Below are 23,087 nucleotides of genomic sequence, written 5' to 3'. Positions count from 1 at the left end.
AAGCTCTAAAGCAGATATAAAGGTGCCCTTGTTGCAAAGTAACCCCATCAGAAATAGTGTTACCCTGAGCATGAAGTGTTAACACGGGGCTCAGTGTATGTTCTCAGTAGGGCTGGATGCAGGAGTGAACCAAGGAAGCCTTGCTTTGCCCATTGACGTGATCATGGCTAGTCACGAGATGGGATTACACTGGTTCCAAGTACCATTTTATTTTCCCCCTTGTAGTTTGTGCTTCTATGGATACCTTTCCTTGTCCCCTTTGCAACTACCCACCACACTTCAGGCTGAGCAGACAACTTCTAGTAACCAGCATTGCCAAAGCATGAAGGCTCATGTCCCTTTGGGATTTAAAATCGTGTCATTACACATCTACCTGTTCTTGTTACGTGGATAAAGATCTAAAATTTTTTTTTGAATATTGCCAAACACCCGGCCTCAATGATACTGTGTACCAATTAGCTGTCACACTAGTCAGTACACCTGAGTAACATGAACTACTGCATCGCCTGTAACCTTTGATACTGGATGTGTTTGTGACTTTGTAATATGAAAATTCACAGCTGTAGGACGATGTGTTTCTCCCTAACCCACACAGACCTCACCCCTCATGCGCTATCTGCCTTTCTGCCCTAATTTTACACGCAAACACCCCTTACTTCGGCTTCGGGCCCCGTCACGATCTCACGACCGTGGCTGCAGCTGCGTGAGGCGCTTCGCTCCTCACGGCACGGCTGAGGCGGCGGCCGGGAGCCGCCACCGGAGCCCGGGGAGAGAGAAAGAAGGAGCTCGGCAATCCGCGCTCGGGCTCTCCGCGCTCGGCTGGTGACTCCTCGCGGGGGCGGGCACAGGGCCGGGGCCGGGCCGGGGCGGAGCGAGACCTTTTCAGCCCGGGCGGCCCCGCTGGGCGAGAGGGACAGGACGGGACGGGGAGGGGACGGGGCGCTGCCGGCTCCCGGACGCGGGGTTATGCGCTGGGGTAATGGTGCCGCCGGCCGGCGCTAGGCTCCTCCCGCGCCCGGGAGGGAGCTCTCTCCTCAGCATCCTCCTCCTGCTGCTGCTCTGCCCCGGTGGCGGCTGCCTGCCGCGCCGCTGGCCCGTGGGGCCGCCCGTGGTGCTGGGTAAGAGCCGGGCTGGGCCCCCTGTGGGGTGATGGTGGGGGGTTTGGGGGTCCTCGCCGTGAGCCGGGGCTGGGGCCCGGCCCTGCGCTGCTCCCCGCCCGGCCACTGGCTCCTGGGGGGCTGCTGTTGTGCCCCTAGCTCTCCTTGGGGTTTGACAGGAGCAAGAGGTTGGGCTGGGGACAGTCTTGTTGCATCTGGTGGCATAGAGACTGACTGGTGTGGAGTGCTGGCCTGGGAGCGCCAAGTCGTTACTAACAGATATGTAGAAAGCGTTCTTGTAAGTCCGGAGTAATTACATTAGCTGCCCTCTGTGTCCATTGGTAAGAGTTGTGAGTAAACGTTAAATGTTAGAGTAATTTGTCTACTGAAATTGTAGTTCCTAAACATCCCCACTGATCAGGTGCACATCGTGGTATTAATGTCAGCAGGCAGTCCTGTAAGCGGATGGTCTGATGATGATAAGGGGGAGAAGAAAATGGGAAAACATTGAGAAAGACAATCAGAGGCATCCTGTTTGGTTTAAGCTCTATTTACATACAATAGCTTAGGTTCTGTTGACTTTTTTTTTTTTTAACTACTGTTACAAATTTCTGATGGAAAAGGGTAAATGCTGAACAAGAACTTCTTCAGAAGGCATTGTTTATCTGCCAAGCCCAACATGTACAAATTCACAGTTCTTCACAGGCAGCTGAGCTAACTGAGAGGATGCAGATTTGCAAGAAGATTTGCCGCAAGAAGAAGCAGCAAAAGGATTTCATAAGAGGCTGGAATTAAAATCTGAACACAAGTCCTCTGAGTTCTGTCTCTGAAGGCTAGAAGCAATCTTTTATGCTGGCTCTCCACTCTGTAACACTGGGTTTCAGCAATAAGCTTTGGCACTTCAGTGCAAGCTTCTTCCTGATGAAGAGGACAATTTTAGTTGCCTAATATTCAACTCTAGCTATGAAGGAATCAAGGAAGATTTAAAAGCAATTGGGATAAGGGATACTGAATATAGTAGCATCAAGTTCTCACTGATGGATCTATTATACGCATATACGTTACCTAAGAATGTTTTAAAAAAACAATGGTTGACCTATTTTTCTTTTCATAAGAGAAACTCTGGGTAAACGATGTGTGGCTGACCATGGACTCATCAGTGAGTGGTTTACAAAACAGATTTTCTTGCTGTTAATTTTTATCAAACATTATAGAACTTGTATCTTTTACTATTCTAGTGTCTGTTCTAAAATTTTTCTGCTGTCCAGTCCTGATCTATCCAGAAAGTGAAGATTCAGTTGGTTTTAACGTGAGTAATTTTTCAGGCTTGTCGGTATGTTCAGGAAGGTAGGTGCTCTTAGGCAGTCATTTGCTGTAACTTATGTTTGCAAAATACCATGGGGTTTTTGATGCGTATAAATCAACGTCTTTGTGAAAACACCTGCACCAAGAGCTTAGCTTCAATTAGACATGACATGGCAAGTGAAGGTCAAGCAAATAAAGGAGGAGAGGAAGGAGTGACTGTCGGTCACTCGCTGGCCCTGTATGAAATGTTGCCATCCTGATTCTAGTTAACTTTTCATGACCTTTTCTTCACCCTTCTTGCATATGTGACATGTTGAGATAAGCTTTTTAGGAATTACTGCCATGAGGATGGTAGGAAGATTTAGGACAGTCATTTAGGGAGGCGTCTAAGTGCTGGCTTAGCAGAGGTGTTTGGGAGAAAGAAGGGTGGAAAAAAAAAAAAACATGCATTGCCCTGGAATCACAAATGCAGGAGACTAAGGTGTATGCAGGCTGTATGATATGGGTTGTACAAGCCCAAGGTGGTTTTGGAGTCTCTGTAAGATGAGGACAGTGCTGATTCTCCTGATTTATCAGGCTGGCATCGAGACCCTCAATTCTTCATATGCCTTCAATTTTAAATATATTTTTATTTTATAGTAAGTGTGGTCTCATGATCTGCATGTTCACTCTTGGTCTGTTTTTATTTTTTTAAAGTCCTCTAAGCAGAAAAAGGAGTTGGAAGTTTTGTCTTATTCTGTTCACGGCAAGTTGGCCATCTGATCTTAAGGAATAAAGAAGGAAGGAATGCTGTCTAAAGGAATGTTTTCAACATAATGATCGTTTCATAAATGTCTTTAGACCAGTGATGGTCATAAGACCCAGTGTAACTTGTTTTCAGAACTTTCCTGTAATGACCGAACTTGCAGCTGCAGCCTGTGCTTACTTAAGTGATGGAGAAGGAAGCAGAGCAGTAGTCTGCAAATATGGGACATTGCTTTTATGTGGGTAATGTCATTTTGCTCCCCAGAAAATAGCAAATAACTCTTCAGGAAGTCTCTCAAATCTGCAAACAGATCAGCTGCTTGGATACAACCCTGTCGATACCCTCAGATGGCTGCTGAGATTTTCTTTCTGCGTTGATGACAGGTTTCAGATTCGTGGAGCTACCTAACTGGCCTAAGTTTGGCTCTGAGAAACAGCCAAGCCAATCTGATAGATCATTAGTGCTCTTTCTGCTTTTATTGGGCCACTTTGTAGAGTCATTTGTCTGCTAAAGCAGGAGAAAACTAACCTCTTGAGGAAGAAGTGAGTAATTTTTGTAGCTGAATTGCCTTAATGAAGGAGCTGGCACAAGGAATGCGGAGAGTGGCAATGCTCTGGTTAGATTGAGATGTTTTCTAAAGCTGGTCTGTGCATCATCAAGTGGTGTCTTGGTAGCAGGAGTTATTGTCTGAACACGAAATATGTCTTAAGATCATGTTTGTACATATGAAAGAAGCAAGACTAGGAACCAAACTGATGTTGGTAGTAATTGATAGCAAAAAATCTCCGATGCAATTGGCTCAGCTTTCCCTGAGATTTAAAATAAGGCACCAAAGTGTATTCATATTATAGTGGAACCAGGGAAGAATAAGGTAAAAGTCAAAACTCAAAACTTTACTTCCCAAGCCCTGCCTGAAAGTGTGATATCGAAGACAATGTTTGCTAAAATCTAAGATGACTGTCTTGGAGTTGTTCCCTGAAGTGTTTTTGGGGAAGAGAGAACTACTTATGCTACTGAATTCCTTTTTTTTCCTTTCTTTTTTCCCCAAGTATTCCTATTCAGCCAGGCCAATATATTCATACACAAAAATCTCCTGTAACAACCAGGACAGCCTACTTAATACCTTTACTCTATTGACAATATCGATCTCTGAAAATAATAATTTATTATGTGCCGATGTTTCTAGATATCTGCTTCATGTTTACGCACAATTATAATAATCTTGCACTCTTTTATCAGTTTGGTTATGTATTCAACCCACTTGTCTTCTAGTAAGACATTCCTTTATTCTTTTCCTTTATTACTGTTCTTCCCACCTCATTTTCTCACATAGTCCATCCACAGTCACTATGTACTATGCCTTATCAATTTTGGGGTCGATAACCTGTCCTTATAAGATCAGCAGTGGATTCACTGAACTCTTTACCTTTTACAGCTGACTCAACACAATTACTATATCAATGTTCTGATACCTTCTGCAAACAATTTGTTAGGTACTTGGCTAAAGTTTTCTAGAAAGATGCCTAAATGAAGTTTGTTAATAATTGATTTACATGCAAAAGAGGTTTGTCTGAATTTCTGCTGACTGCTAATTGAGGGGCGTGTGTTTGTATGGTCAGCTGGCTAATGTCAAGAGTGATTTAACTGTTCATGCCTCATGTGATCTGAGGTATCTAGAAGTATCATGTGAGATCTTGTTTGCTTTCTAGTTCCTAATTTTAAACACAAGCCTTTTTTTGTGGAAGTCTATCACCGAGTCTATAAGCAACTTTGAGACGTTCTCCCTAGAGAACTGTAGTCAGTTTCAAATGAATTTTCCAGATAATTTGGTTTGATCTGAAGGAAGGGTAATTTCTGGAACCAGAAACTTCACAATTATTTGAGGAAATATTAGCTAGTAAGAAAGTTCTGATATTTATCCAAAGGCATATCCACTTAGATAAATGCAGTAAAAAAAAAAAAAGTACCAGCTGATAGCCTCTGTATTCAAAGCTGATTTTTTCCCCAGTTACCAGATTGGAAAATTTTGGGAAAAAGAAGTACCAAGGAAACTTAAAATCATAAAGGATTATTCCTTTTCTTTATGGTTTTGTTGACTGTTCAGTTTCCTGAGGGGTACTGAGGCAAGTCAGTTTCCAGAGTGCAATTTACTTATTGTCTTCTACTGGGAAGTCAATCAGTCACTAATTCTTTAGCAGAGTGATAGACAGGAGTATCAATGTATCCTAAAGGTGGTGGTTAGAATTCTCAGATTTGGAAAAGTTGTATCCTCTTAAGCTCTCCTATTTGTAAATGTGCTTTCCATAAAACTTAAACAAATACACATCACGGAAGGAGATCTACTAGTTTCGTCAAGGAAGTTGAGGCAAAAATCAATGAAGGATATCATAATATTGGAAATTAATTAGATTCATAAATGTATTAGAATGAGTTCTGTTGGGATTACAGTTTTTGTGAAAACCGAGAGTAATGCTAAAACTTACAGATCGTCAAATCTGATGGAAACTTTTTTTCTGCCCAATGTGAAATCCCTGTTTGTTTCCAAGTGTTGCAGTTCATTAGTTAACACCTGCATTACACAACTGCAAATTAGGGAAGCAATGGTACTGCTTGAGATCTTTTTCTGGATGTTCAGTTTTAATTAGTGCCAATGTATTTTGCAGAACTTCACTTTTCAGTTATTTTATAAATTTATGGAGTCAGTCTGTGGGCTTTAAAAAGTAAGAACCGTCAGCAATAATTCTAGCAAAAAGGTCTGGAAATGCTACTTGTTGGTAGGTATGAGGATGATGACAAAAAATACTTATTCAGCCCACAGGTATTTTCTGTGTATGGTCTGAAAGCAAAGGGGATTTTTTTTTTTTTCCTCTGACTGCTTTCAAATTCCATTTCAGAAAAATCAGAAAGGTATGTCCTTATCCTACAGAATTCATCTTGTGTGAGCTTTCTAACCTGTTACTTATCAAAAAGTCATGAAGTGGTTCTCCAGCCAACTGTAAATCATTAACACTGTTAAATTGTGTGGGGTGAAGACTGAAGGTATTATATACTTATCTTCATAATTTGGAAAGTCAGAATGTGCCTTTTGTTCCCCATAGCTTTATCACAAACCCTTTTTAGCTTGTAGAATATACTTTTGAAAACAAAACACCAGTTGTGAATGTAGTGATTAGCAGATCGACAATATGAAAGCATAAACCTGAAAGGAGACTTCTGTGTTAATATCTGCTTTATAAACAAACAGACATCATACCTTTGTGTGATACTTCAACTGCAGTACTGTAGCCTGGCACAGGTGGAACTTGTCCCTTAGCTTTTGTTTAGGATTACATAAAATTACCATGTCTGTTAACTAATCTGTTCACTGTCATCTTGTGAGCAAAAACTAGTATGTAATGATTCTCATCTTTGTGGTGGACATAAGAGCACAGCCTGTTTCATCAAGAAGCTTGAGGATAAAATATTCTAACCAAATTAAACTTGCAGTTAATCTAAAAGCACTCCAGTAACTCCAAGGGAGACTTTATACAGTTTCCTGCTTTCAGTATTCTTGTTTGTAAATGTATCTTTTTAATCTTCAGAGTTGTGAGTCTTCCTACTCCAAACTGGTGTGCTTATGACTATTTAAGTGCTGTTTGGACAAGTTCTTAAAACTCTAAATAACATTCCAGGTGTTTGCCTAAGCTTTTGAAAGGTATCTTTGCTGGAAGAACTTGATTTTTACCAAAGGAAAGGAGGTTCCAGGATAGAACAGAATGTCACTCGTGTACTTTGTTTTGCTTCAGAACTGAACACAAAATCAACCTGTTTTGTCCTTGGCAGGTCTGCTGCTGAAACTCGCCAGCCATGAATGATTGATATAAATAGAACTACATTCCGTTCTTTTTGTAATTGAGAGCACTGATACAGCAGCCAGAACAGGCACAAGATTGTGGAACAGGCTGTTGCCTTATACTTCTATAAGCAATAACTACACAGCATTTTGTGAGGTTACAAGACTGAACTGCAGTAAACTTTTTCTAGGGTGTGATGCAATGCTACAATCTTCCTTATTATGCTTTCCAGTAAATCAGTGTCCTTGAAATATGACCTAAATTTAACTGTGGTCAGCTACTGGATCTTTTAACGTTTCACTTAAGAGTACAGAAACAAAAACACTAAACACCTAATGAGTAAGTAGGGGCAGGCAATAAAGAAATCCTGAGGTATGTCTTGTGGTGGGCCACAATCTGTGGTGGCTGAAGGTAGGAAGAGTGTGGTTGTCACTGTCTGTACTTGGCCTGAAGTTCCATTCTTTTTCAGTTCTGCAGTAAATGTCTTTGAAACCATATCTTGCTTTCTAGCTAAACTGAATGTTCCCCTAAGAGATATAAAGCCCTGGCTAAATATCAGCGTTCTGTAAGCCTTAATTGTTTTGATAAAATTCCTTACTAAAGGGCAGAGAGGAGGGAGAGCAACTGTATGGATAGGCCTGCATCTAAATCTTCAAAATAAAATATTGACACGTAAATAGGATACACCTATGTAAACCCACAAAAGGTACATGTTGGGGGAGGGAGCAGTGGGCAGGTGAGAGAGGGGGAGAAAGGAGCTGAAAAGGTGGAAAAAATCATAAGAAGTGCCCAGCTTTTCAGTTAATGCAGTATTTTTGCCTTCCCAGTCGGGGGGAGGGAGATATAACATAAAATATAAGTTTATCTGGGGACTTGTTGCTGAAATTTTCAGCAGTACTTTTAAGCTTAGGAAATTCTTACTTCAAAATTAGAACTGTCTTTTATTTTGTGTTTAAAGTAAAGGAAAACTAAGAAGTATGGGCATTTAGCATATGCTAAATTAACAACAGTGTACTTTGGAGAAGGTGCAAATATAAGAACCTTCCCTCCAAGTATTCCTCCCTTACGTCAGTAGTGTATCAAAACACTTACAAAGACCAAAACTGTGGCGTCCAAACCTGACTCATAATAATATGAAACTACACATTTGGATTAGCACACTAGCCAACTAAATTTAGTGTAATAGAAGTGCCGTAGGAGGTGATAATTCCATTTAAATTTTACTTTCACTTTTGTGTCAAATTCAGTTTGCAGAAAACTCGTTAAAAAGAACAGAAAGACGTTCAATTGTATTACCTGCAGGAAAAAAAATCCTTCTAACTCAGTTTGCATTTTAAAACACAAATAATTCTGGCAATGTCTGAGACAATGTGTTTTTCATACCTGTGGCTTAAGCTGACCTGTTCCTATACTGTCTGTTCTTTGAAGTTAGGAACTATTCATCCAGAGTTATCTTACATGGTGGCTCCCCGGCTCATGTTTTTTTTTTTTTTTTTTGAGAAACTGAATTTCTTCTGTGGGAAATACGTATGCAATACTTCCTTTAACTGGATAAAAATAATTATGTAACTGTTACGTCTGAATGCAGTGATACTGCATGTGAGGACTGCAGCATTACAATGTTATAACCGAAAATGTTATACTCCTTTCATTTTAGTGTCTCCTTTTTATATCTTTCAGTTCCGGGGGACTTAGGTAATCAGCTGGAGGCAAAATTAGATAAGCCATCAGTAGTGCACTATCTCTGCTCTAAGAAGACTGACAGCTATTTTACACTCTGGCTGAATTTAGAATTGCTCCTGCCTGTCATCATTGACTGCTGGATTGATAATATCAGGTAAGACCAGATATGTTGCTCTTTGCAGTCATCTCCTTCCCCTAAGCTGACATGCTTTGTACAGAACTGCCACCTTAAGTTTCTTTTTTTGATTCAAGAGCAATGAGAGAAATGACTTGGATTTCTGCTAGGCAGAGTAACAGGCTGACTGGGAGGATGTGGCTCTGTTGCATGTGCAGTAGTTCATCCCTGAAGAAAATGAGATTGTCTTAGTTTTTGCCACCTCCCTGTACTACCAGTTACCACGTGTTGGCTTGGGCACTTACCGGACTTCTGTAGGCTTATCTAAAGCAGAACATTTGCTGCTGTTTTGATGAGTTACTTAAGTTTTGATGAGTAAGCGGGAAGGAGGTTCATTGGGCAGCTGAGAGAGGAAAGATAGGAATGTGAGCTTGCACTTTTCCTGGCAGTATGTCATCAGAGAGCAGTTTCGTGGGCAGCTGAGATGCCTGGGATCCTTTAAGTGCAGTCTGGAAGTTTTACCAGAATTATTTTAGCTCTACAAATTGTCAATATTTAAAGTTTATGGGGTATTTTATCACTTATTGCTTCATTAATGTTCATGTAAAAATCATAAATATCTCTAAGGAAAAAAATATTTAGCTTGTGCAATTAAAAAATTGACCACTATTTAATAATAAGTTATGGATTTGACAGAAACTCATAGCACATGAAAGGCATTGACATGGGATTGAAATCCAAAATCCCTTTATCCTTTTTGGGATGATGTTGAAAATCACAGTATTGCAAGTAGCGATTAAATAAATCTTTCTCTATAATGAACTAAAATTACTACAACTTCTTATGGTATGGAAAGACAGCTTTGCAGTGCCTCCTCAATAAACATTTTTTGCTTCTCTTGATTAGGCAGAATCCCCTGTGGCTTTTCTATGGTTTTATGGGCGGTAACACTGAGTATTCAAGGAAAGAGGAGTATGAAAAATGTAAAGGCTTCCAAGAGTAGTGTATGAATGCATTCAAGAATGCAACACCATATGAATGTGTATCAGCACTTTAAGTTGCAATTAGGAATTCATGAGCCAAAGCATGACTGCATTTGTTTGGAGTGTGCTAGAACTGATAAGCAAGAGTACTTGCTGGAGGTCCCAGGTTGTGTGCATTGCAGTATTAACTTTGACATAAAAGGATGTATATTTTTTTAAAGATATAGAGCAGAAATTGACATAAAGGCTCAGTTTTTCTTATCTTCTGTTTTGAAATCCATTTGCAAGAATGGGAGGAAGGGCATCTTGCCACTGTGCTGTGGCATCTTAAAATAATCTGTTACTCATTTTCCATTTTGAACTTTGTGTGGCTTCAAAGAAACTTTTGATCTTAGCCTCTTCTGAGTAATGTTATGTCTCCAGCAAATCTCTGCCTGTAGCTTTGTGAGTACTATAAACATATGGACACAAATATATTTTATAATATAAGTAGGATGCCAGGGGGATAAGTCACTTGGTTTCTTAGCTGAAAACTTTTAGATTTAAAAATCTTTCTAAACTCAATGTTCCTTCTGTCAAAGATAACACTTTGTATCTTTCCTAACTAGCTTTCATCGCATTATTTGTGTATAGAAAACTGATTCTGCATAGCTAATTAGTAGCAGCTTAGCACTTTCTTTTGAAAGACTAAACAGATCTAAAACATAAAGCAACCAAGGGGAAAAACAAGAACAGTAATTGCAGAACTTCAATTTTTGTGGGCCACTGGAAAATCGATGTGAAGTTTTAAATTTGATGCTTTACATTCTGCAGCCTGGGGAGGGGGAATTATCTAAAAAACACTTCATGCCTACATGTGTTACCTGAGGTACCAATTGTTATTAGTCAAAAATAGCAAATGATTCCTTATGCTGGTAATTAAACACAAAGAATTATTTTTAACTAGGGGAATTCTTGTTATCTGATTTTTAAAGGTATTTTATCTTCTACTGCCACACCTTTGTTCTTACATTGATAAGTTTTCTCCATTTTGTGGCTTGATGCAAGGTGAAATGGTGTAGAACTATACTAAGAAGCTTACGTTGTTCTAAAATCTAAGTCTAGGCATAATTCTGTATTCTAAGATTAATAGAGAAGATATGCCTTATATGCTGAATCTAAAACTAAAAACTAATTAGAATAATTGTTTGCACTGTAAAACCACTTAGCCATTAGAGTACTCTTATGTTTGCCTGCTTGTGTTTTTTTTTTTTTTTTTTTTTTTTTTTACTTCTGGGTAATAGCACTTAAAGTTCTTGTTACTGCACTCAGTGAAAGACCTAATGTGGCTGAGAGCTGTCATGCGGTAATATGACACGCTTCATGTTTCTGTTTTTTTTTTTCTTCCAGACTGGTATATAATAGAACGAGTAAGATAACAGAACCACCAGATGGAGTGGATATCAGAGTCCCAGGCTTTGGGCAGACATTTTCTTTGGAATTTCTTGACCCAAGTAAAAGGAGCGTTGGTATGTAGAAGCATATTTGAAATGCTTTGTCACTTGTAGGATTTCTAGTATGTCTTTATATAACAAACCACTGAAATTTGACTTCAAATTGAGTTCTGTTTACAGGTAGAAATACCTTTTTTTGTAGTAGTAGTGTAAGCACATAGCTCACTTGGCTTTTCAATGTTTTTATTGTACACCTTTTTGTCCACTGTTTGGCCTGATGGGTTGAGACAAGAAAACTTATTTAGTCTTGTGCCAGATTGAAGATCTCTGGATAAAACTTGAGTAGGCATCTTGAAGACACTTTTAGCAAATGAGACGGATTGATTAGAAAATTGTGTTAGTGAAGCTTGACAAGCAAGCAAAATACAAAATAAACGTTTCTTCAGCTTAGTTTTGAGCATGGTGTTCTTTGGTATCAAGAATGAGGTAATGGACTTGGGGGAGGTGGGATCACTTTGCAGCTCCCTGTTTCTTGTCAGTGCCAGAATAATTAAATTCATGCTGCAAAAGATTGCTGCATTACTGTGTTTGGTTGCAGTTTCCTTTTTTTTTTTCCTTTTTTTTCCAGGAGTCTTTCAGAAAATACTGGTAACCTTATGTGAGAAGTTGTTAGCTGTGGCTAATGGCTTAAATAATTTAATAGCCAGTAATGCTTCACTGTAGAATGGTCCCTGTTCAGTTGCATGTATTTCTTCTTTTTCCATAGTGAGCTGTCTCCAAAAGGGCACTACTGTGCTTGGTGATCTTCACTTCGTAAACCTTATAACTAGAACAGGGCCATATTTAAAACTGCCTCTGTTTGTTTCAGGGACATTCAAGCATTCAAGACTAAGGATTGAGGCATTGATCAAAATGTAAATATGGCTGTGATATTCAACAGGATGTTTTGACATTTCACTTCCTAAAGTGTTACTAGGTGCCCTTAACTGTGGTAATACTTGCATCCTATGTTTCAAAACCTGTAATACGTAACATCTTAACACAGATACTTGCAGTCAGTCTGCGAGTGTTTCCCTTCTTTGCTTTTGAAGGTTTATGTTCTGTCTCAGTCTGCTAACTGATGGATAGGAAAATAACTTTGGGTAGTTTCCAGTTTTGCCCTGGGGTATGCTGTAAGCTTTTTGTTTCCAAGAATAAAAATTGATCCAGAATTTGCCAACATTTATGAACGTATTATATGCCATAACTGAAGTTAATCTGCAACAAACATAAGCTAGGACTGTAATGTAGTAATTTCTCTTTTAAACAGTTCAAGGGTCAGTTATGCTGAGGGAAAACTTGTCCCTGCTGTGTATGACATGTTTTGCTGCAGCCAACTAGGAAGAATTTTTTAAGAATAGTAGTTTTTCTTTTGGGGGACAGTAAGCATAACTCATTTTGCTTAATATGCAGCTTTTTAGATTGTCAGATTGATAAGATTATGGTTTTAATGTCCGTCTAATATACGGAATCATAGGTAATGCATCCAGAACTCGCATCGTAATTGTATGATGGCTGCTTCTAATGCTGATCTTTTCACTGTTACATTTCTCTGATTTTATGTCTACAGGCAGCTACTTCTATATGCTGGTGCAGAGTTTAGTAGACTGGGGCTACAAACGTGATGAAGATATAAGAGGAGCACCTTACGACTGGCGAAAGGCACCAAGTAAATGTCTTGTTTGAACAAACTTTCTTGACTCTCCAAGCAAGCAAATAGTTTTGGGTCCTGTCCCCCATCCTAGTTGTACTATTATACTTAAAACCTTATTTTTAACTAGTTCTTAGGGCCTGGGTACCCCTAGACTCCGATGAAAGCTCTGTGGTATGGTCTTTTTTTTTTTCCTCTAAATGATTTGCTACTTAAGATTTGCCTAAAAAAATGAACAACCAAAACCCACCAAACTCCACAAAAACACCCCTCCCTATGATGCATTAATAGTGGAATTTCTAAACTCTACATTATCAGTCTTCAGAAAGAACTTTGCTAAGGGTATCACTTTGCTGATTCTGGTGTCACACCAGATCTAGCAGAACTGCCTTGACTGTATCCTGAGGAATAAATTATATTTAACTTCCTTAAAACTGAGCAGAGAGGGGTGCTGCCTACATTTTTCTAAGCTTGTTTTTATGTAAGTGTTAAAACGTAGTACTCTTCATCTTATTCTATTCCACATGAGCACAAGTGGTTTGTAGATTCTTCACAGCTTGTGAAGCATATTGAAGAAATAGTATATATGTTTTATAAATACTAATATTCTAGTATCAAGTTTGCTTTGGCCCACAAAACTGAAGCATGTAGCCCTGGCATCCAGGAATACTGCCTGAAGGAAAATCAATAATGATGACTTTTGTTTCTGATGTGACTGCTTTAAATTTCTGTTGCAGTTGACACATAGAATTGGTATCTTATTACAGGGTTATAAAAAGGTATTATTGATTTTTTTTTCCCTCCTCATTTTAAAGCTCATTTAATTACATCTAATAGAAATGAAGTATACTGTGCCAGCAGAAATCTGCAAGAACTCTTATTTAGGGATAACTTTGCTTATAGAAGATGTGCTGCTAAATGGTTCATGCATACTTTAAAAGACTGATCTGAACTTTATTTGTACTTTCATGAAATGATGAATCTTCCTGGACTTACAAAACTGTTATATTTTTGGGGGAAAAAAAATGCAGTTCATAGGAAGTTCAGATAGTGGTTTTTTTTTTTTTTTCCTCCAAACTCTGCATTAGCACAATTATTCTAGACTCCAAATGAATTCCACTGTTGATTTTTGTGGGAGGAAAATTAGCATTCCATCAGCATGGGATACTTCCCAGAAAATCTGATCTTAAATGTATTTTAAAGGTAGGAAAAAATGGAGTAATGTTTTAAAATATATTTAAGCTTCATAGAAGTAGGAAGAAACTGTCTTAAAGCATCAGCCTTTCATAAATTACTGATGTAAAGATGCATTGGCTTTGATTGCTTCAAAATATTACCTTTTAAATAATTGTGTTGAAGGATGGCATCCACAATTAGTGATTATAACTGTGTGACCTGTGTATTTCTCATTTAGATGAGAATGGAGACTATTTTGTGGCCCTTCGCAAGATGATAGAGTTAATGTATGAGCAGTATGGAAGTCCTGTTGTTTTAATTGCCCACAGTATGGGTAACATGTATACCCTGTACTTCCTCAACCATCAGACTCAGGAATGGAAAGACAAGTACATAAAGGATTATGTGTCATTAGGTGCTCCGTGGGGAGGAGTAGCTAAAACTCTCCGTGTGCTGGCTTCAGGTAGGTAATTTGAGGGTTTGCAATGTATTTTGTAAGTAGTATGAAATATACTAAATAGTTAACTGTAAGACCAGAGGATGAAAGTTGAAGGTACTACGAAGTTAAAAATATTTTTTTGTAAGTGGTGCCAACTCGATGTCTGAAGTCCTGTGGCCAGACTGTCTTTCCATTCATGGGAATGGACCAAGTTTTTACATCCCTTAACTAGGAGCTGCATCCCCTCTTAGCCTTTCAGCAGATGACACAAGCAGCTGCTGTTTGACCTGCTGCATCTTATTTCTGTCACTTCTGCCTGCAGCCTGACTATTCTCTGTTCAGTATTGCTAAGCCAACATGGACTCTAGAGCATTCAGTAGTTGCCTTTGATTATATATCATACAGCTGCTTGAGATGAACATAAAGGGGAACTGGTAGATGCAATGAAGAAGTGGTGTGGTGCCCAGAGCACAGATGCCTGCTGAAGTTATAGCTTGGTTTAAAAAAAAAAAAGTCTTTCACTATGCAACTGCAAACAACTGAGAGAAAGCTAAGTTACCACATTATGTTATACCATAACTATTTCACAGCAAAACAATATTATTTTGTGCTTTTGGCATTTAATTTGCGATGTTTCTGTCCTGCTGTTTCCTTGCTTTTGTTTGGCTAGCTTTGGTTATTAGTTGCTTCCCAAACAAAGCTGACGTCAGAAATGGGCTTCATCAAAATGCAGAGCACATAGCAACTGCCAGCCATGCATGGACAAATCAAAAGAATGCTTTGCTTAGCAAAGGAATTTGATTCTGAACAGGAATGCACAACTCAGTTATTAAAAAAAAAAAATTAAATCAGATGTTTGTATTGAGTTGTACGTTGTTAACTCTATTGCAGTGGCACTGTAAAATAAAATAAAAAAATAAAAAATTGACTTCCTTCTTTCCACAGGCTTTGTCTGACAAGTTTGTATGCTATAGAAAGGGCAGGAAGTGAACAATGTTAAAAATACCTTCATAAAACTCCAAAAGACTACACAGTTTCAGTCTCGGATTTCCTTTGAATTAAATTTCAGTGCTTCATATTTTGCTTATCCATTATAATGCATCTCATCCAGATCAGCTAGCTATACACATGTCTAATGAATAGTTAGATTCCTACTAAATCATAATCATCTCTTAATTTGTATGTCTGTAGTATTAAACTTCATGGTTTGGAGCAGAAAGTCAAGATGTAGGAAACTGAAGAGGCATAGTATAGTATCAGAATGCCCATTTTTAGGCTAGTTCTGTCTCCTAAACATCTGTAGGTAAAAAAAAAAAAATTCACAACCATCAGGTGTTAATGTTTTGATTACATTAGTCTAGCTAGTTTCTGAAATTATCAGGATACTAGCATGCAGAAGAATTGTTGCTTTAGCAAAAGTACTGCGTTCCTGGAGGAAACATCAGGCAAGCTTTCTTCAAGCAGAAATGCATTCTTTCTGTTCCCCTTCCTGTTTATAGTGTGTTAATGGCTAGGACTTGATGTTAAATCCACGGTTGTTATCAAAGTGGCAAGCAGCACACAAGTGGAAATTACCGTCTCTAGATCTTCTGTGCTGCTTACTGCTACATATTTAAGTGTTTCACATGATTGGTATTTTTATTATAACAATTCTATTGCCGATAAAGTGAGGATGCTCTTCCTGTTTTACATATGGCAAGCACAGACGCAAAGTTCACTTGTTCTTTTTTCTGATTGTCAGCTTGAAATGCTGACAACGCTGTCTTTAGACCTAATATTTTATATGCTATAATGTCAGTGTCTGCTGGCCTAAGTGTGGTCTTGACCTTATAGTACTTTTGCACTTCAGGAAAAAAGTATAAGATTTGATAAGCAGTTCTGAAAGAAAAGGCTGGAGTAGAGTGTCAGGTTCTGTACTTGTTGTTTATTCTACTTGAAATAAACTTGTTACAGACTTCTTTAACTTTTAGGTTTGGAACTCAGGATTTCATTGCTGAAAACTTGCAAGTGGTATTTGGTAGCTTAGTGGTGAGTGTGCACAGCTAAGTATTTATACCACACAGTAATGTGAAATGCATTTAAGGACTTCTGTAATTCTTGCTGTGCTCTCTTGAGTTTCCTTTTTATCTGTTTCTCAGGATTATGCTTGTAATGTCTCCATGCAATCCTCCTGAAAATGGCAGTAAATAATGTGCTTTAGCTGGTCTTGCTGAACCAACAGTGCCACCTTATGGAATTGAAAAATACATGCTTTGGTGCTGTTTCAGGAACAGCAGTTTTGGTTTTGGTATTTCAATTTTTAAGGTTCTGTTGACATGAATAATGACATGCTGTAACTACCTGAACCTAATAATAAAAAATCAGATTCAAGTTTCAGTTGACAAGAGAATTGAGGAGTGCTAGCCACTGCGATGGAAAATAGGTCAGATCAGTCACCACAAAAAATAACTCTGATCTCAGAACTGTTTCAAAAAAAAAAAAAATAAATTCCAGTGATCGCTATGTATGCTATTTATTAAGTGGCTTTTAATTTGGGGGAGAAAGACATGAGCAGTGGTTACAATCTGAAGAAAGCATATAAATTATAACTTAATTCCATGTTAATTTGAGCCATCTTTAGAACAGACTGCTAAGAAAAATGCATAGTCTTGATGTCAACAACAAAAAAATGTTGTTCTTCAAATGTTTTGGTCAAACATTAGTGTACTGTATTAAACCTAAATGGGGTAAAATGGAATAATGTTGAGGTTTATTGGGTATATGATAATTTAAGACCTTTAAGGTAGCAGTGCTCTTGGTTTGTCAGTCATTCATAGTCATTAACTTGTATGTAAATTTGTAAGTTATTGGAAGTTAGTTTGCAGAAGTTGATTACTGAGACAATCAAAATGAAAAACTTCTCCAATTTTCACTGTAAGCAAACGGAATATTTTTTGATTTATCACTGAGCAGTACTAATTGCTTCTGGTTGTGAGATCATGCACTGTTTTATGTATAATGTAATTCTACCTTTTTTTTTTAAGGTGACAACAACAGAATACCTGTCATCAGTTCACTCAAGATTCGAGACCAGCAGCGATCAGCAGTTTCCACAAATTGGATGCTCCCCTACAACTACACGTGGCCTCCAGATAAGGTCTTTGTAACCACACCTACAGCCAACTATACCCTTCAGGATTACCAAAAATTCTACAGGGACATCAATTTTGAAGATGGCTGGCTCATGAGACAAGACACTGAACCCTTGGTCTACCAGATGACACCACCTGGTGTGCGCATACACTGTCTTTATGGTACTGGCATAGAAACACCGGATTCCTTCCATTACGAAAGTTTTCCTGACAAAGAGCCCAAGATTATTTACAGTGATGGGGATGGTACAGTAAACTTACAGAGTGCCTTGCAATGTCAAAAGTGGGTGGACATGCAAAAACAGGAAGTGGTGGTATTTGAGCTTTCAGGAAATGAGCATATTCAAATGCTATCAAACGATACTACTATCTCTTATGTGAAAAAGCTGCTTTTTAATTTGTGATACCTTGTGTTGACAATTGTTTTCCTCACCTGTGATGCCTTCCCTTAAGTAAGGGAAATGCCTTTTAATCCCTTGGTATTTAGTTATTTGAATTATTTATTTTGTGTTTTTTTAAGGTTGTGTTCAAGACATTGGTTGGTGTCCTAAATGGTTGTCTCCGATGTATGTTCATGACGCTTCATGGTGTTTTCATATTCTGAAAACCTGGTCAAATATGCATTTTGGTGCCTCCAGCATTGTGTCCAGTATTCATACAGACTTTCATTTGGAGATTGTGCAGCCCCTTGCACGTACTATGTGATTTCTCCTTTGTGTGGCCTTTTTAGGGTTAGGAGTAGGAGGGCTGCGAAGGACTGCAATCTGACTCCCATGAAACAAGGGAAGGATATTAACAATTTGAGAAGCACAGCAAATTCCTTCTCAAGGGTCTTGCATATTCTGATCCACAGTTCCCACTACCTTAGTTTGTAAATGTACATATCTACTAGGTAAGATAGACGAGAGGTCTGTCTGGTACTGGATGATCTTTTGTCACATCCAGCTATTCTTTTGTTACAGGTTTTTGGGGAAAAAAGATATTGTGTTAATTATTTGAAGGTTCTCATTAAGTACCTTTTTCCTTAAGAAAGAGGAAAAAGTTGTTTGCTTATTGACTTCTAGAGCCTAATGACTTAATCAGGAATCTGAGGAGTTCTCACCTGGTGCATTATTATCCATGACAGAAAGAAGTTCAGCTGTGGCTGGGGCTTGCAATACCCTTCTTTAGTTGTGTAATTTCTTTAGCATGTAAATTAAAGCTAATAGAATTGAATGCAGGCAAACAATACATACAGTGCAGAATTGCACTTCAGGTTGCAAAAGATCTCCAGTAGTGGAAATGATAATGGATGGTGGGCATTCATTAAAAATGGAAAATGAATTTCCTGAAATAGGGCAGGGAGTGGAAGCCAGTGTAGCACTGATATAAAATATAAACCTTGTTCTCAAATAATTAAGCTCTTATTCAGTTACTGGCCAAGCAGTGGTTGGATAAATGTTGCATTCAGTTGAAAAGAAACTTTAAACTTCAAAATGCAATCTATGGGAACTGAATTTTAGTTATATAATTGCTGTTTTAAGAAGTTGAGATCTCAATTTCTGTTCCTTAAATGTTTAGATAATTGCCAAACATGCAACTCTGTTACAGTACTGTTTTATTCAGCGTTTAGAAAATATTTCAGCTTTGAACTACACAGAAATGATGGCGTAAAGGCCATGGTATTTACAACCTTGATTATAGAAGTCCCACTGGAAAAATGTCACTGGAGGATTCTTTTTGCTTGCTTTAAAACTAGTCACCCAGTTAGACTCTACTTAGTTCTCAGAAAACATCTTTGAATGCTTTCAAAATGCTAGGTCTTCCAGGAAAAATGAGTTTTAGAAACTCATGAGAAGCATTGAGGATTCACTGCTTATGAAACTGAAGTTCTCTGAAGGGTAAACTTTAACTATTTTTGTAGCATGCATAAAATGCTTACTACCATCAAATATAAGAATAAGGTATGTTGAAATGACAGGTTTGAACTCTTATTACTGTAGAAAATATTTTTGGCGCAGGAAGTAGGTTTAAAGCTTTAAGTTTAATTTCAGAAATGATTTGTAAATCCAGAACAACTCAAGCTAGGGTCATGGATAAGCTAAGTATCTTCCTAGGTTTCTAACTTGCTTATGTAGCTTCACTTTTCCCCTGCGTTTTTCCCTATTACTTTGGTTGAGGGAGAAGACACTTTTCTGATGTTAAAAATGGAATGTGTATCTTGTCATCAGTTGCCCGGGAACCTATCGTTCAGCAGCTATACTGTGTAGACCTCTCCAGAGAAACTACTGTGCTGTCCCAAGCCACTTATAATTGGTTACTGCTGAAATGAGGAGGGGTGGGAAGCAGGCAGCACGCAAGTCCTTCAGCCAAGTGTTCTACTTTGTGTAGGGCTGTCAGCTGGATAAGCTTCAGGCTTGTGTTCCAAGACTGCTCAAAGATAAAGCTCTTCCTTGTGGTCTGACTCAATTTTTGAATAAATTGATATGTTACTGGTTTGCAACAGAAAGAAATTAGACAACAGCTTTTCACAATCTATTTCTTGCTGAAGTAGAATGCCTGTCAATAAGCACTTGAACTAGCGGAGCTGGAGGCTGTGTTGCAGGCCACCAACATCAGCATCAAGGACTGAAAAATGAAAAAAGGACATAGGCAGACAGTTCTTAACCTGATCTGGAGAATGCATCTAAGTTTCATTTAGCTCCTTACCTGTTTACTTAATCACATTCTCAGTCTCATACCAAGAGTTTAGCTTGAAGTTCCAAAATATGTTGTTCTAAAACATGCTTTTTAAATTTTAATATTTCTCTTTTGGGGTGCAAAAAATTTCTTGCTTTTGGGATCTAGTATTGGATCTAGTATTGTTTCTGAAATCAGTTGACTACATCTCTTGACCTGAAGACTTGTAAACCATTAATCTATATTTATCCTTAGCTTTCCATTAGTAGACAAGTCCAACAGTGTCTGTGCTTAATCTTGTTAGCTATTCAGGTTAAAAATGATGAATATGGAAGTTTTTCAGGCCTTGGTTTTGGCTATTTATTACCATGAAATATTGTCTGAGAATGTGCAGACTGTTAGCACAAGCACAGCGCTTCTGAGTTTGATCTGATGGTTCTACAGACTGTAGTTCTGTTTTCTGTTCAGAACCTCTGACTTTTTTTTTCTGCCAAACTATCTTCAGCCCTTTCATTTTCTGTTTCTTGCATATTGGGATAGACTTGTGGCTGTGAAGTGAACGCAGCAAGCTACATTACTCTAATCACTGAAACTGAACCACTTCACTCAGCCCTTTGAGAAGTGCTTACTTAGGCATATTCCTCTACAAGGCAAGAGCATTTAGCATTCTTTATAGGCTTGCTACCGCCATGTAGCACTTGAGCATTCTAGATTTTTAGGGGGAAAGAGGGGTATGAAGAATTACATCTTAAAGGGAAGAGGGGAATGTGACAGTTCCTTAAGAGGAGTAACTCTGGTGCTTTGCCACATTGCACAGTTGAAACCTTTTTGATTTTACTGACATGTCTTTGTTATAATGAACACATATGGATCATGTCTCTCTTTTTCCATAACTTTTACTAGGTTTTATTCTTCCAGGATATTTTCAGAAACCAAAAATAGTCTTGAGGACCAAATGTGTTTATTTTTGACAAAATGTATAGAAAATGCTGAAGGGGCTTTCAGCTGTCATTGTAATACTTCTGAAGTGGCTCAGAGTCACTGTGTGATTCTGTTTAAAACACAGAAGGCTTCAACAACTAGCAATAATTGCAATGGACTTGCAGACCAAAGGAAGGAATGTTTGATATTAAGGTAGTTCTTGGAGCACAGTGAGTTTGAGGCCCTCTTAAATTCAGGGAATGTTTGGCAATGACTTTGCTGCTCTACATTTAACAGTATTTTGTATGGAACGTATTCTGAGACCTAACATTTTATATGCCCTTTTTGTGTATGAATGCGGTCAATAGATTTTGAATATTTTACTGTCATACTTTGATAACATAATAAAGTTGATCTAAGACAGCCTGTGTCCTGTTGTGAATGTCTTGTCTCTCAGATGCAAGGTTAAATTGTTGTAGTTTCTCTATTCAAGAGATTCTCGAGATGTCTCCCTTTCTCACAATTGTTTCTTGGCTCATCTTCCAAATCCAGCTACGTCTTCTGATGTTATGCCTTCCCCCCAGTACGTTTAAAGCTCTCTTGTTAATTGTTCTTGAGATGTGGGGCTAAAATTACTCAATTCCTTTTTGCTTGCCTCTTTCTTGCTCATCTTGTATGCAATAAAAGTTCTCAGGATGCTTCATGCTTCTTTTCAGGTCATCATTTTGAGCTTAGTCCCTCAAACTTGAAATGCCCTAGATGCTAGCAATTGTCTTTATACTGTTGGCTTCCAGACTGATGCGCAAATCCGCACAAATCCATGCAAATTAACCACACAGTTTCATTGTTGTATAAAACCTTTTTTTGCAATTAAAAGAAGTGCATTGTGGCTCAATCGTTAAGTTTTAAGCACAGGGAATGATTCGGCAGGGCAAAAAAAAAAATAAATTGGAAGTTATTTATCTACCTTGTTGAAGTGTTCTAAAAGTTTGTTGGGCAAGCATAAGTCTGCTGGTGGCTTTTCAGGATGCCTCAATGTCCTGTGGTATAAGCCTACAACTCTTGAGATGGGGGGGGGAAAAAAAGATGGTCCTAAAATTTGCCTTCTTGGGGCTTTTTTCACATGGTAAAGCCTAGCACAAGATGAATATTAGTAAGTGCTGCTCCTCTCAGTGCCCTAGATCCCTGGGAACTGGACATCTCATCCCATTCCAATTCTTGTTCATGTTTATGCCTATGTTTTCTTCAAGATACAGTGATGTCACACGACTGCAGGAGGAAGGGGAATGTGGCCTTCTTCCAGCTCCCCATTAAAACGTGGAAAATCCTGTATTACAGCACTTAAATCAATTCTTAGAAGAAGCTGGAAAGTAGAAGCAGAGGCTGAAACTACAGGGTGGTGGTAATGTTAGAATATTGATGCAACACCAGTGCTAGGTTGTCATGCATCTTTTAAATCTAAACATTGTATTTACAGATTGCCTGATGCTATTCTGTTGTGCAATCTCAAATACTTGCTTTGAGGGAAAAACAGTTTTCAGAATTATGCTGAATTTCTCATTTGCTTGAACTAGTTTAATGAGAATTAAATTGGAATGTTCAGCTCCTGAATCAGCATCCTTCAGGCAAAAGTGCAATGCAGTATGAGCCAAGGAAATCAAAGAAGTTTGTAAGTAAAGTTTGACTCAAAATATTGGTGTTAAGCTTGTCTTAATGGTTTGTCTACATTTAAGTCACTTGCCAAGGTGTAGCACCTGAGTTTCTGAGGAGAACCTTCTAATACTGATCCTCCACTACTGCTCACACTTTGTGACCACTTAAAGGTACTCGGTGTAGTTCAGTTTTATCTCCAGCTAGCAATCATAGAATATAATCTTT

At 38.4% G+C, this 23,087-nt stretch overlaps 1 protein-coding gene across 2 annotated transcripts; it reads left to right on the top strand.

The window, feature by feature from the left end:
- The first annotated feature begins 856 nt into the window (after positions 1–856).
- Positions 857–21,632, top strand: PLA2G15 (phospholipase A2 group XV). Of its 2 annotated transcripts, XM_035543217.1 has the most exons (6): positions 857–1,118; positions 8,661–8,817; positions 11,151–11,269; positions 12,804–12,902; positions 14,299–14,523; positions 17,523–21,632. In XM_035543217.1, the coding sequence occupies exons 1-6, from the start codon at positions 980–982 to the stop codon at positions 18,032–18,034; spliced, it is 1,251 nt and encodes a 416-aa protein (XP_035399110.1). In that variant the 5' UTR covers positions 857–979; the 3' UTR covers positions 18,035–21,632. The 2 variants fall into 2 exon arrangements, with proteins under 2 accessions (XP_035399110.1, XP_035399111.1); XM_035543218.1 differs by lacking the exon at positions 14,299–14,523 and having other exon boundaries at positions 865–1,118.
- The last annotated feature ends 1,455 nt before the right edge of the window (positions 21,633–23,087 follow it).

This window comes from Cygnus atratus, chromosome 12 (assembly GCF_013377495.2).
Source record: "Cygnus atratus isolate AKBS03 ecotype Queensland, Australia chromosome 12, CAtr_DNAZoo_HiC_assembly, whole genome shotgun sequence".
NCBI classification, from domain to species: domain Eukaryota; kingdom Metazoa; phylum Chordata; class Aves; order Anseriformes; family Anatidae; genus Cygnus; species Cygnus atratus.
Note: the sequence above shows the minus strand (reverse complement) of the source record. Positions and strands in the feature narration are given on the sequence as shown.

Coding starts and splice junctions, on each gene's coding strand:
- PLA2G15 (XM_035543217.1), top strand. CDS start 980: ATGGTGCCGCCGGCCGGCGCTAGGCTCCTCCCGCGCCCGGGAGGGAGC. Junction 1,119..8,660: donor GGGGCCGCCCGTGGTGCTGG/GTAAGAGCCGGG, acceptor TATATCTTTCAG/TTCCGGGGGACTTAGGTAAT. Junction 8,818..11,150: donor TGCTGGATTGATAATATCAG/GTAAGACCAGAT, acceptor TTTTTCTTCCAG/ACTGGTATATAATAGAACGA.